The 15091-nt window shown below is 44.1% G+C and overlaps 1 protein-coding gene across 1 annotated transcript in view; it reads left to right on the plus strand.

Moving 5' to 3' along the window:
- Positions 1 to 15091, plus strand: part of LOC306790535 (transcription factor IIIB 90 kDa subunit-like) — a 78268-nt gene that overhangs the window by 37017 nt on the left and 26160 nt on the right. Inside the window, exons 13-16 of the mRNA XM_079286883.1 lie at positions 7895 to 7956; positions 8502 to 8583; positions 8736 to 8791; positions 10681 to 10946. Of these exons, the coding sequence (XP_079143009.1) occupies positions 7895 to 7956; positions 8502 to 8583; positions 8736 to 8791; positions 10681 to 10946 (466 nt within the window). The remainder of the gene's footprint in view (positions 1 to 7894; positions 7957 to 8501; positions 8584 to 8735; positions 8792 to 10680; positions 10947 to 15091) is intronic.

Genomic DNA, 15091 nt, shown 5'->3' on the forward strand with positions numbered 1-15091 from the left:
TCGAATTCGGCGATTTCACCGTCGCCATCTTGGATTATGGCCGTCGCCATGTTGTTTTTTTGTCAACCAATGAACAGAAGTTCCCGAATTTAGAATGCGGAGGAATGACGTAAAGATGCCGTAGCCCCGCCCCTAAAGCATCCCCTGCTTTATGGTCTGTGTGACTCTAAATGGACCATAATGTACTAAATGAACATCATGCTGTATTGAAGAAGACTTGAAACTAGAGATTGAGACATAAACTCATGTTTACAATGTTTACTGAGGGAATAAATCAAGAGAGAAGTAGAGTCATTTTCTATAGACTTCTATACAACAGTAGAGAGAATGCAGCTTGAACACATGAAGCATCGGCTTCACTCGGCAGAACCGGAGGTTGCTGCTTGGTTCAGACTGAACGCAAAGTCAATTTTTCCTTTTTGAAAAAGATCTGTCTCCTCCTTCCAACTCATGTAGCTGTGCCGTTTAGTTTGTATGTCAAAAACAGAGTCAAAAAAGTTCAGAAAGAATAAAAAAGGCTTAAATTTACCATAAAACGTTTCCACTTTGCAAAGGTGGAAGAGTTACTCTTTGTTTATCGCCTCTTCTCCACCAGGTGTGTCCAGGTGACCCTGTGGTCGAGGACGCGGTGTTGCACGTGTTCACAACGGAGACAAATCAATTCATTAAAATATCACAAAGCCATCTGACACGGCAATGAAATGTCATGACGTACCGCAGTCCCTGATGCTCGTTTATTAATCTGATACATTCACACTACACAAGCTAATTAAAAAGTCAAACCCAGTCTGCAATTTAATCAACCAAAGTTTTCTATTTCTACGTAAAACTTTGCTCGTTTGGTCGGAAACAAACCTGTTAACAGTTCAAAGTGTGAGTACTTCTGCCCCGAGGGTTATGTTTACTGTCTGGTTTGTCTTTTAATTAGGATATCTCAAAATGATTAAGATTAGTTTTTAGTGAAAGTTGGAAAGCTCTGGGTGCAGATCTGAATTAAGTACATATTGGTAACGAAAATCAAATCTGGCCCTTAATGTTTTTGCTGTTTCTTAATAAAGTGCTGCGCATGTTTTGTAACTTTGGAAGCACGTGCAGACTTTATCTGCAAGGCAAGTTTATTTGTATAGCACATTTCAACAACAAGGTAATTCAAAGTGCTTCACATGAAACCATTAAAAGCATCAAAACATAAGGCAAAAGAAAAGGAGATTTAAAACATACATTGAAACAATAATCGATGTCTCCCTGAGACATTACGCTGCACGCAATCAACCATACACTGCCGCAGTTCTGCAATTACTCGCACACAAACCACGTCTGGAAAAGATCTCTGCCGATCTGCGTTTCATAGTGTACGCCTTGCACGAACTCGGTCCCGGAGGAAATTGCGACATATTGTGCAGTCCTTTTAAAACCATTAAAAGCATCAAAACATAAGGCAAAAGAAAAGGAGATTTAACAGCAATTAAGAACAGTGTAAGAAATAAAATGCAGTCGTAAAATGCAGAAATGCAGGAAATTGATTAATATATTAATTGAATGTGGTTCAATTAAAGGCAGCAGCAAACAGAGAAGTCTTCAATCTTGATTTAAATGAGCTGAGGGTCTCAGCAGACCTGCAGCTTTCTGGGACTTTGTTCCAGATATGTGGAGCAGAAAAACTGAACGCTGCTTCTCCATGTTTAGTTCTGACTCTGGGAACAGAAAGTAGACCGGTCCCAGACGACCTGAGGGGTCGGGATGGTTCATAAGGTAGCAGCAGATCAGAGATGTATTTTGGCCCTAAACCATTCAGTGCTTTGTAAACCAACAGCAGGATTTTAAAGTCAATTCTTTGTTGGACAGGAAGCCAGTGCAAAGACATCAGAACTGGAGTGATGTGATCCACCCTCCTGGTCTTAGTGAGGACTCGAGCTGCAGCGTTCTGAATCAGCTGCAGCTTTCTGACGGACTTTTTACAGAGACCTGTAAACACACCGTTACAGTAGTCCAGTCTGCTGAAGATAAATGCGTGGACAAGTTTTACACATCCTGTTGAGACATAAGTCCTCTAATCCTTGATATATTCTTCAGGTGATAGTAGGCTGATTTTGTAATTGTCTTGATATGGCTGTTCAGGTTGAGGTCTGAATCCATAACTACACCTAGATTTCTGGCTTGGTTTGTGGGTTTTAACATCAGTGACTGAAGCTGAGCGGTGAGTTTCTTGACTTGCAAGATTAGCTTTAAAATTGATAAACATACGTGTAATTCATGGCACAATTCTAATGAGATAAAAACAAATATCCGTCTTTCTCCGTTGACTACTGTACGTATTATTTCAAAAAATAAGGGAGGTCGGGAGGTGATGTTGTAATGGGCCCTCCCGTGTCAGTGAGGACCGAGCACTCTATTTATTGCCTCGGCTGGCTGGTTATTTCTCCGGGGCAGAGCTGGCACCGAGCCTTATTACCTCATGCTGCTGCAGGGGGGGGGGGTTATGTGTGTGGTTTTTTTTTTGCATTTAAAGCACTTTACTGAAACTGTGATAGATGTCTTGGCATGAGTGCAACAGGAGAACAGGAGGTGAAGAGTGAATGCTGCGGATAGACCATGGCTTCACTGTTCAGATCACGTTTCTCTTCATTCTGGAATAAAAGGTTCTTCAGGTTAATTAGGTTCTCTCTTAATAAGTGGACTCTCATTGCATGTGGCAAAAATCATTACAATTACGTGACATCTGAGTGTCGTTATCAACGTTTAGCGCTCCCTTAAAATATTCCTGTTCTTTAATTCATGACATCTTTATAATTATTTAAAAATCCATGAACGGGAAATGCTGCAGATTCAAAGAGGCAAAGTCGTAAAATAAAACATTAAATGTGTATTTGGATGTTTGCTTTTCACTGGTTTGAAAACAAGACGATGTTGTGGAAGTAAAATAGCCCCAAACCTGTTTTCTGGTTATAGCTTTCAATATTTAGCGATTTGTTGTCCTCATTTTACATTATTTAAAATTGAATAATTGGTAAAAACGTAGAAGCAGTTTAGTCACGTTGAGGTTTCTAGGTTTTTTGTAAAGTACTCTGCAGTGTTTCGTCCGTTTTATCTCTGTGCAGAAGCTCATTCTGCTGCAGTCGCTTTCACTTCTACCTTTTCAACCACCGTCCCGTCTAAAAGAATCCTGACAAATTGAAACGTCTCCCTTCATGTCTCCCTCTCCTCCCTGTGGCGGGAGGGGGGGGGGGGGGGGGGGGGCGGCGTGTAGGAGAGGATCGGGATTGTTGCTGACGTCAAGCACTGTGAGTCTGGATAATGTGGGCTCCTTTTTGAAGTGTGGATGATGGGTGATCCTGCACACAGCTCCATTCATCCTCCACCACACACACACACACACACACACACACACACACACACACACTCTCACACACTCACAGTCTTTGTTTTTTGTAAAGGAGGCGGCGGAGGGCTGGAGGGCTGGAGGGCGAGGACGGGAGAGGAGGAGTGGAGCAGTCAGCATGAGTTTTTTTTATTCCTCCTTTCCTGTCTCCTCAGATCTTAAATGAAGCGGGATTAGAAGGAGATCAGTCTCCCTCCTCCTCCTTTTTGTCTCAACGTTTCTCCTCTTTTCTGTTTTTGTCTTCTTCCTCTCCACGTCTTACCTCTCGTCCTTTTGTGTCTCCTCCTCTCAGCTGCTCTGCTCGTTGCTCCATGTCTTCCCTCCTGCTGGTTTTCTCCATCAGTCTCTTTGTCTCATTCTTCTCTCTTAATCTTTGTCTTTCTACTTCTTCCTCATTCTTTCTCCCCCATTCTCTGCTGTTGTCGCAGCATCTCTTTGGCCTTTTCTTCTGCAGTTTTTCTCCATTCTTCTTCCTGTCTCTTAAAGGACACAGCTGGCGATATTTGTATTTTTCTTGTCGACATGTCCCATGAAAAGAGCACAACCGTGTCGTCTTGTTAGGCTGACGATGGGATTTAGACGTCACAAAAGTCACCTTCAGCAGATGTTTAAGGTGTAAGAAGTCTCTTGAAAAGTCCAAAACCAACTACGAATTGATCTGCTGACAAGTATCGTGTGTATTCAAAGCATCTTTGAAACTTTTTGTTTATCATTTTAGTATTTTAAGCTCAACTTAATTCTGGTAAATTGGGACCAGGTTGTGAACATTAGTCGACCGCTGAATGCTGTGGTTTCGTCTAAATTTGAGGTTTCATTCGCTACAATTATTACGTTATTATTATTAGTTATTTGCAAATGTTAGAAGCTACGCTCAAGCCTCTGTTTAGGTTTGTGAATGAAGTTAAGAACGTCTGTTCTGAATGCAGCCTTCCTTTGTGTGGGAGAGCAGAGAGTTTGAGCTCATGAAAGGCTCGACTCCAACAAAGATGGATTGAAGCAGGACGTTTCAGTTTCAGATTTTGGTCTTTTAATATAGTTTGAGTTTTTGACTGACACACACAGGCATGTGTGTCTCATGGTGCTGTACGAGTTTTGTATTTGCCGCAGACAGACTCATTTCTTTAACAGTCTAACTGTAAATACTCACTAGAGCATCAAATGTGTATTAATCCGCCGCTGCAAATAGTTCCCATCGAATGTTTCCTCCTGTTTAAGCGACGTTTGCTTAGAAACTGCACTGACTGCAGCTGTTTTTGGAGACTTTATTTCAAATGAAGCCACATATTTATAATACGTTTTTAAAAGTTTCGGGTTGAGAGCCACAGACAGGAAGTCAGATCTTACTGAGATGCATTCTTGAGTTTGGTCTTTTTCCTGAGATTTGTTGACACCAAGAAATATAAAGAACACCACCAGCCTTCTCCTTTGATCTCTCCGTATCTCTCTCTTTCTATGTTTAGCTCAATCTCTCCCCCTCCCCCTCTCGCTCTTTTAAATCTCTTGTTCCCTCCCTCGCCGCCTTCAAAAGGCCGTCTCCTTCACCTGTTAGTGTTCCTTCCTGCAGGGCACATTTCCTCTGTTTCTTTGTGTTTTCTTCTTTGGTATTGGAGAGGCCTCTGCGGTGAAGCATCTTATTCTCCTGACCACATCAGACAGGCCAGCCGCCGCCTGGGACACAGCGAGGTGTGGGGGAGGAGGGAGGAGGGGAGGGTTTAGAGAGGTTCACCTGGGGTCAGGTTACCTGTCTGTGAGGAGAGAACATAGAGGATGGATCAAACTGGCCTTCCTTGGTTTGTCTTCAGGCCAAAAATACATTCAACTTGGCGTCTTCTCAGACCGCTGCTGAACTCTCCAGTGTCAGCGAGCGCGAGTGTTCTCGCTGCGACGCCACATGGAGGCGCTTCCAAGTCGTGACGAGTGAAGACGCCACTCGGACAAGTACCAGTACCAAGTCACCGGGCCGCCCAAACAAACCCGTCGTCTCAGACGTCATTCAACACTCTGTGAAGGATTTAAAGGTCTCATGGCAGTTTGTTTTCATTATCGATTCATGCGACGAGTATTTTCTTCATCGGTCGATTGTTTAGTCCATAAAGGTGAACAAACACCCGCTATGATTTCCCAATTCCTACCATCTCACTCCAGCTTTTCCCTTCATCTCGTGTATGAAGCATTTTCTTGCCTCCGAGTGCTCTCTGTTGTAGAACGGATCCTTCTCTCCTCTAGCCTCAGTATGAGGTTAGAGATGCGTTCCAGATGGATTTACTGACGCGAGAAAAAGATGTTTGGGGAATCCTGTTTCTCTTTCTGTATCGATATGCAGACGGCGCTGGATCTCTGAGTTACTGAGCTGCTGCCAGAAGACCTCGTGCTTCTTCTGTCAGCCTGGACAGCGAAAGGAAACTAGTTTCTCCCCTCACGGTCATTCCTGTTTTGCCACTATCTTGGGTCCGTTAACGAGATGATGAAATCCACTTCTTTTTATCGTCCTTCAGCTGCTTCCAGTGATGAAGGCTGCAGATATTTAGTTTTCTGTTTAATAAGGAGACGTCCCGCTTAATGCAGCATTCACCTGTCGGATGGTGTCACTGCAGCCGCTTCGTTTTCAGTCCCATGTTGTACACGGCTGAAGAGTCCGGCTCCAGACCTTCAGATGGAATTCCTTTTCTCTTCACCTTTTGTCAGGTTTTTCATTGTGGAGAGGCATTTTGTTCATCTGCCAGGACATTCAACGAATAGAAAAGGACAAGTTCAGCCAATCAATCGAAACTGTGACGACTAAACCACGAAGCGCTCAACTCGTAACCAGCGGTGAGCGTAGGCCGGTACGGTCCAGGTCTCCGTACCACTAAAAGATGTAGTGTCGCAGTACGTAGTCCAGGGAAGAGGAAACCGCAGCTGTGTGCAAAACACGCATTCAAGAAACGCAACTCCTAACGTCGGATCCATTAACAGTTAGCTTCCTCTGCAAAAGAGGTTTTTTTCGGGTCTGTTTGTACCAGGGAGAACCTCCGTTTCTGAAAAGCAATGCTGAAGTGTCTGAAAGCTCCACTCGACATGCAACAAAACACTGACGTGCGTTTAGATTTGATCATGAACACCGAAGTCAGATGAAGGACTTCCTGACTCGTGAGCGCTTCAATGCACCGTTGTCTTCACACTCTGGGCGGAGACCTTTTGTCCCGTGACGTCCCCGGCTGTCTCCTCTCTACAGGGCCAGTAAAAGGACTAAAATGCAGAAAAATTAAATCACTTTTTCCAATCTTATATTTCTACCTTACCTTACCTACACCCAATATATAATTTGGATCCTGAGGTCTGCAGATTCATCTTTTACGCTCACCAAGAACAATTTCTATGAGTTTGATGAAATTAGCGAGTGTAGATATATCAAAGCCAGACTGAATAATAACTCCCTCCCTTGGACCGGTGTTATCAGCTCTTAGTCTCGCTGTCGCTGCCTCCCGGAGCTGCCAATCTCTCACAGGGCTTTCTCCATCTTATTTCCCCCCCGGCTGGGCCCGACAGATAGCGACTGACCTGTCTCTTCCCTCTGGAGCGGTTTTCCATTTTTAAACCGCTAACTGAACTCAACTGGCTGACTGGATTACCTCCGCGGCTGTGTCCCGCCTCCTGTCTGTGCACCTGTCTCTCCGGTGACTCCGGTATCACGTCTTTGAAGATGCCGCCCTGTTCGGGGGGGGGGGGGGGGGTTGAACTCGAGGGAGGAGGGTCCCCTGTGAACCTGCCAAAGGCAGAAAAGCTGACGGAAGTTAAACGACTGCTGTTTGCCACCTCGTAAAAACATCTCTCTCCATATTTGCTCCTTGTGATTGACCGTCTGGTGTCTGCAGGCGGCCGGAGACGAGTTTCACTTTGTTCCTAAAACATCTAATCAAGGCGGAGGATCTTTGGAGTGAAAGCTGTTGCATTTCATCGTGATGGTTTTCTTCCACTCTCAAAGCCGCCACTCACTCCCTCCTTTTTGTTTCCTTTTATCAAAGTCAATCACATTTTCTTTGAACCTTTTTCTTCCAAAACGTTTCTTCTCCTGGGGGAATTCAACTGCCTCTTTCTTTTCTTTTATCAACACATTAAAAATGCCTGTGTCACTCTTGCAATCAGCTCCATCACGTCAAGAGACTCGGCTGAAGAACGGGAGTCGGGGCGCCGCAGTGTGTGAAAGATGCAAATTGCCGTTTCAGCATCTCCTGAAAATATAAAGGCGCTGCTGCAATCTAGGAAGCGCATCGTAATTGAAAAGGAAGCGTGTTTCAGGTAGATCGGCTTTAACGCGAGTTAAGCCTATTAACGTCTTATCAGAAGTCGCAGTGCGTTTATTAACCCTCGGTGGAAGATGCTCCACCAGGAAGAAGATGCAGCAGGATGGGTTTTTTTCTTCCACCATCTGCCGTTTCATGTTTTGTTCCCTCTGGGACGTCGACGCTACCGTGAAAATGTGCGCGAGAGCAAATGTTGTAAATGTGTCCGTTGTGATTGTTGTGTCGGTGACAGATGGTGGTGCTGACGGCGGGGAGCTGGACCTGAGCGGGATAGACGACAGTGAGATAGAGCTGGTGTGTACCTCAGGTTTATCGCGCGCACGCTCCTCAGGTCTTCTGCTTCCTGTTGAGCTAAACTCTGTTTCCTGAAGATGCTTTATTAGACTTATTAGATAAATCACATCTGTTCCTGGTTTAAACTCTTATTGTGATTCATTTATAATGTTATTGTTTTCCATTTGTTATCAGGACGTTTTTGAACATTAAAACAGATTTTTGGGAAGTTAAAGTTTGAAAATAAGTGATTTTTTAAAATATTTTTGCTCTTTTCTTTTAAAATCCTGCACTCATTGAACAAAAAAAAAAAAATATTTATAGAGCACAAATTTATCGAGCACAAAAAACACACATTGTAAAAATCTAAAAGGAAATATGAAATCTAATCAAATATGACAGAAAACTAACAATCAAATTGGATGCATGTGTATTTTGCTGTAGATTAAAGGATGTATGACCACATCATGACGTTGTATTGGATCGCATTATGGCACATGTACATACAGACAGCTTAGATTAAGAGACAAAGTATTTGTCCAGTCATGTGATTGTTCTCGCTGCAGTATCTGCTGAATGACCATGAAATCCAGGTGAAGACGGCGCTGTGGATGGCAGAAAACTCAGACTACCTCAAAGAGCAGAAAGGTACTTTTATTTGCCCGAGTCGTCCCGAAATGCTCCTTCGTGTCTCAGTATTTGATCAGCCAAGCAGAGTTAAAACCGTTCATCTGAACCTACCGGAGTCCTGTGTTGATGTCTCAGGGGTTTTAATGCTCGTTTCTTGTTTCTGCTTTCAGAGAAGGAAGCAAAGATAGCGAAGGAGAAGGAGCTCGGGATCTACAAAGAGAAGAAGGTAACAGCGTTCAGCTTTCACAACTTTAAGACCCAAACTGTTCAAATGGTCTTTGAGCGTCTGTTCGTCAGAGAGAAGGCTTGCATGTAGAACGTTGATCAGTCGGTTTGTTAGCAGAGAAAGAAACGGTCGGATGAGATGCAACACAAATGTATCCAACCTCCAACATCTGCACCCCGTCATAAAAGCAGTATTATCACCTGAACATGTTGTTTCTTACTCTACTCGTGTTATTTCTGGATCTAAACCGGTGAATCTCAACGTTTGTGGCTCCCGACTGATGGGTGCATCTCCAAAAGGTCGACTTTTCAGCCCTAAAATCAAGAGCTTTTAAATGATTTAGTTCTCTTAAGTATGGTAATTGCCGAACTCGAACCGGGACCTTTCACGATGACTCTGTCAGCATCCTGCATCTTTGGCTACAAGAACCACATGTTTTCATATTTATTTGACACATTTGATTTTAATCTCTGAGTCAGCAGCCAACCTACAGTGAATCTACAGGGCCGCACGGATTAAGATTCAGCCGACTCGGCACTATGGATCAGCCGGCCTTTAATCTGCTCAAAGAATGCCTCCAGGGGTCCTGACTAAAGATTCATTTCATTATCGATTACTCTGTCGATTGCGTTTCTACACAACGTCAGAAAACTGTAAAACATGCCCGTCACAGTTCCCCAGAACTCAAGACGATGTCTTCATATTGTTTTGTCCAAAACCAAAAGATATTCAAGTTGTAATATATGAAACTGAGGAAAGCAGCAGTTTGCCAAGCTTTGATTTATTTCCTTTGACATATGATTCACAGATGATCATAATTACCTGACGATTCGCTTCATTGACGCTAAAAGTCCAAAAAACAATTTGCAGTCGTCAGAGATTCTCAGACGTCCGTCAGGTGGGCAGACAGACGCGTCTTTAGTCATGAGGAGACTGAGACAGATGCAGAGAGAGACAGACGGATAATGAGATGCACTGGACACAGTGAGTCCTGTCACACTGGTTCCCGCTCATATCCCATTACTGGTTTTGGCACCGGTCCTTTGTTAGACCCAACATCTGTTCACTGGTTTTAACTGGCTGGATTAACTGCAGATGTAATGAGACATGCAGCCTCCTGACAGCCCCGATCCAACGCTGTGCTTTCACCGACAAACGACTGAATGAAATGGAGGTTCTCGTTACGTGTCTGACTCTTAACATCCCGAGCTGCTGTCATAAAGGGATCAATTGACTGTCGGCGCAGGATTTACAGTTAAATTGCCTGAAATTTCAGAAAGTTGTGGGATTTAAAACCACGTCGTTTGTTGCGTGAAATGTGTTTTCAAAAGTTAGTTGTCAGTAAAGAGAAAGTGGTCTGATCTGAAGCGGTAGTTTGTGTGGCGTGAATGTGGAACAACTGAATGAGGTGATGACTCCAATCTGAGGTCCTAATTGAGATAAATGGCTGATTACAGAAATGTGTCCAGCTGTACGTTTGCTTGCAGATGATGTTCCTCTGGAAAAGAAATCTCTCCCATCTGCGACCTAATTGGTCTAATAAGAAAACAAAATATGTGCAGATAGCCTTCGACCCTCGTCTGCTGTGGAATTGGAGTAAATTGAGGGAAGATCGACTACAAGCTCCTGATTTGTTTTAGAAATGTGTCTCAGCCAGCGTACCTGCTGAACGTTAGCGTGTTAGCACGTTAGCATTAAGTACAGCCTCGCAGCTACAGATGTTTTGTTTTCTCGTTGGTCACAATGGTGGAAATGAACTTTCGCACTTAAAAAAAAAAAAGAATAGAGTTGAGTGAATATTCTGTTTAGATATGTGATTTATTCATCATTTAATTCATGAAGATGATTTCATACAAACAGTTGCCCGTAACAGTTGTCCCCCCCGACAGCCCAGAGGACCCTCGAGGAAGCACCCTCCGATCCGAGCCAACACCGCGGACGAGGCCATCGGGAAGATGCTGGAGCAGAAGAAGATCTCCACCAAGATCAACTACGACGTCCTGAAGGACCTCAACATCAAGCCCCCCGCCAGCCCGGCCCACAAGGCCGAGTCCCCGAAGACGGAGCCGTCCGCCGCCAGACTGACGGGACGCAACCGCAATCCTCCTCGAGCGCCGCTCAGCCTCAGCACGCCGCTCAGCAGCCTGGGGAAGAGGTTGGTGGACGGCGCCCTTTTATGCTTTTTTGTTTTTCCAGGTTTGATCGGCGTTTGTGCCTGCTTTCTTTAGAATAAACCACCAAATATATTCCGGTTTATCAAAACCTTTTAAGAACATCTTGGCTTTAATTGACCGAGAGATTCAGCTACTTTTTCCTCAACTGAGAAAAGCTCTTAACGTCTTTGACGAGAAAGCCACTAAAACATCTCTGAATACAAAAAAACACTCTCACAGCGTTTCTCAGAGGATCCAGAAGTCGTTCTGGGGAATGAAGAAATAATGAGGACAAATCGGGGTTCAGGGAACGAAATATCAAAGCTCCTAGTGTTGTAGTTTAAATGATGACATTTTAACTGTGTGTGTGTGTGGGGGGGGGGGGGGGAGCCAAAAACAAAGATGGCTCACGGTGACTTCGTCTTGTTTTGGGCTTTTTTTCTTGCACCAGTTTTTGACATTTTACAGACTTACAGATTGATTAAATGAATCATTAGTTGAACTGAACATAACGTACTTCTTCTGCTGCAGTTGGGAGATACGATCGACTCTGACTAATAGCTGTCTGGTCAATCAATCGCTTCATGTTGCTGTGGACATGAAGTCCATATTACAAAAAGAGGATTGAATAGATAAAACATGAAGGAAAACGTAAAAAAAAAGACGCTATAAACATGAATTCATCCCGTCATTAAAGGGATAAATGCACTTATAGGAACTCCTGTACAATCCGAGTTCCCCTTTAAGAACAAATCCTCTCTTGAGATCCTCCTCCTGCACGTTCCTCTCTTTTCCTGATGCACGTTGAGTAAACAGGACCTCGTGAGGCTGCCGTGCTGTCGTCTTCAAGATGCCCGTCATGTTAAATACTCCAGACTTTAATCAGTTAATTACTCTGTTAAACACTGTTACCTGCGAAGTCAACCAGCAGCTCCTTCCCTACGCTTAGAAACAACACCTAGAGTAGATGAATCCATTTTTAATTACGTTTGCTCAGTCCCTCAAACCGGTAAATAATCCTCCGAGCAAACAGCAGATGCTCGACTGAGTGAAGGCGAGATGGACGGAGAGTGTTTGCTCGTGTCTGCAACGCCGGCCGCTCCTCGTCTGCCAAACACCAGGTTTTACTTTCTGGCACGTGACGGCGGCTTGGCTCCGTAACGATGAGGCGGCACTTCTCCTGTCGCCCAGAATAATCGCCTGCGACAGGAGGACAGATGCTCAGGGTAGTGTGTGTTTTTTGGTTTCTCTCTCAACTCCTGTGGGATTTTGTCTCCGTCCACCTTCTCTGCCACAATTTGCCTCTGGCTGTTTCCCCCCCCCCCTCCTCTCACGACATGCATTCACAGGCCTGACCCACGGCCTTTCAGACCACTCTAATGGGTTTTCTGCAGCGAGGAGAAAAGCTGCAGTTAGTTTGGTGCAGGTGGAAATTGGTTTCCTATGGTTCTGTTTTTAAAGCCCTCTCAGTTGATGTTGGTTTCAGGGACCATCTTGAAGCTTTATAAGAGTCCTGTAGAGGCAGCTGTTTAGTGATTAAGGGACCCCCCATCCTCCATCGTGGTTCGTCTGGTTGCAGTTTGCTAGACCTCCGTAAACCCTGTCCTGAGCTCCGTGATAATTCACCGTATGTGGTCTCAGACCCACCGAGCAGTTTGATAAGTCGGCTTATTTTTGCATTTCATTGCAGTTGGGAGTCTTTTTAGCACCAGTTTCTCTTCAAGTCAAATAAAATGCATTTATAAAATGTTCTTTATCTGAAGTTGTCCATCACTCGACACTCTCTACAGTGTAAACAAATACAAACAAGAGAACAAACTGAGACTTTAAGAATTCTGTTGGTGTACAAAAGAAGGTAAAACGGGTCAAATATGGAACACTTTAAGCACTTCTCCGACTAAAATGTTTCATAAGTTGTGCTGATGATGATTTATTTGGAGGGCTGTGGCTCAAGAGTGAGTTCTTTATTCTGAGGGTTTGTGGTTCAATCTGCAGCTCCTCCTCTCCACGTGTCCTTCAGCAAGACACTGGTCCCCAAACGCCTCGATCCACCACTGGTGTGGTTTCCAACATTTGGCTTTTAACCAGCCAACGATTCATTGGACGTTTCTGTTATTACAGACAACTGAAAAACAGACAGTAGAAAATGAAAAACAGAGAAATGGGACCAAAAAGAAAAACAAACCGAGAACAACGGAAAATATAACGGATGCTTATCGATACTACAAACCCTGAAAATACAAAAATCTAAAGATTTACAAAAGAATGAAGAGTACAGAAGGAGAAATATGCACGGTACAACATAACACAGAAAAAATGAGATAAAGAAACACAGAAAAACCTGAAAAATTACACCGAAAAACAGCAATTGAAGAACAAACTGAAAAGAACTAAAGAAATAGAAAATTAACTTCAGATTTTCTGAAATCTGAAACCTCAGATTTTGGACCAAAGCCAGTAGAGAGCCTCCGTCTCAGGGGATCGACGTCACACTCTTCCTCCTCCTGATGATTGATGACTCAGGTTATGACACATTACAGCACTCCCCATTTAGAAGGTGGTAACGTGATGCTCCATTGATCGGCGCGTTCACGCCCCTCCACAGGGAGGTCAGAGGTCGGCGGCGGTGCTCCAGCAGAGTGTCTGTCTGTCTGATGAGGCTTTAATCTGCATCCTGCTGCTCGAGTGTCTCGTTCATCCTCGTGACAACGCTGAAGGACGGACCGTAACGGACGACAAAATGAAAACACTTTTATTTTGAAGGGGGACACAATGGATCATGATGGAGCTGCACTATGAATCATCTGAAGATCACCATCTCATTTATTTCTGCATTGGTGGAGAGATCCGTTGCATCGAACGGACCAGTTCCACCTTCTGCTCCTCTTTAGACAAAACGTCTGACTTTGTTTCTTGACATCAAAAACATACTACTGTTGAAAAGTTAGATTAAGTTATTCTTTCTGTCAATAAGGTCTTTTTTAACAAAGATTTGTTTTTTAAATAGGATGATTTAGTCGAGAAAAGTAAGTTTTGACTCCAAAAGAAACTTCCTGCTTTTATATACATATTTTTTAATTCATGATACTATATTGATCCCTTTAAGGGGGAAACGTGTCTCTGCATTTCACCCATCCCTGTATATAGGGAGCAGTGGGCTGGGGTTCAGTGTATTGCTCAGGTATGCTGTGACACGTCCCAGTCGAGGATCAAACCGTTGACCTTCCGGTTACCAGACAACCCTCTTAACCCAGTGAGCCACGGTCGCCCCTAAAACGATTAACAATCTGCAGATTAAAGGGCCAGTGTGTAGCGTCTCAGGGACCTATTGGCAGAAATGGAATATGACATACATTTTTTCATTGGTGTATAATCACCTGAAAGTAATAATTGTTTTTGTGAGCTTACAATGAGCCCTTCATATCTACACAGGGAGCAGAGTCCACCATGTTGCTCCACCATGTTTTCTACGGTAGCCCAGAACGGACAAACCAAACACTGAGGCCAGCGTGGTTCTCTACGTGGAACTGTAGTTCAGCTGCAGAGCGGCACAACTACATCCTGCCCACTGAACGTTGATGAAAAGAATCGGCCGTCCCTCAAAGAGTTGAGGAGGGAACACTCTCGAACTCTGACGTTGAGTTTGTTTTCCGGTGCAGAGAGACTGAACTCTGAGGTTAGAACTGTGATGTGCTCAGCTGATACTCCGACAGTGCTGACCCTGCATGTCTGTTGTGAACTCTGAGGAGGAGCTTTGCCACTGAACCAAACCAACAACAAGCGACGGACGCCAACAGAGCTGAGAGGCTACTGGATTTGAGCCGCTCCAGTTGGCTAATGGCCGCTGCATCTCCTCCATGAATGAAGGAGCATCTCCGGTTTCATTGTTTTGGCTTTCACCTGTCTGAAGAAGCGGCTCCACCCGCCACAAGACCTGTCTGGAGTTGTGTTTTTATGAATGGACGCTCTCTCCTGAAGTGTTTCGACCCGTTTGAATTTTTAAACATCGTGTTCCCGTCTCTCGTCAATCAATCATTCATCGGCGTCGCTGTTGTGAATCATTCATTCTGCACTGTCTTTCATTTTCTTTCTTCCTGAATGGGGGAAAAAAATAAAAACTCACTGCATCCATTTATCACCAACATCG

The sequence above is a fragment of the Melanostigma gelatinosum genome, assembly GCF_949748355.1.
Source record: "Melanostigma gelatinosum genome assembly, chromosome: 16".
Classification (NCBI taxonomy): domain Eukaryota; kingdom Metazoa; phylum Chordata; class Actinopteri; order Perciformes; family Zoarcidae; genus Melanostigma; species Melanostigma gelatinosum.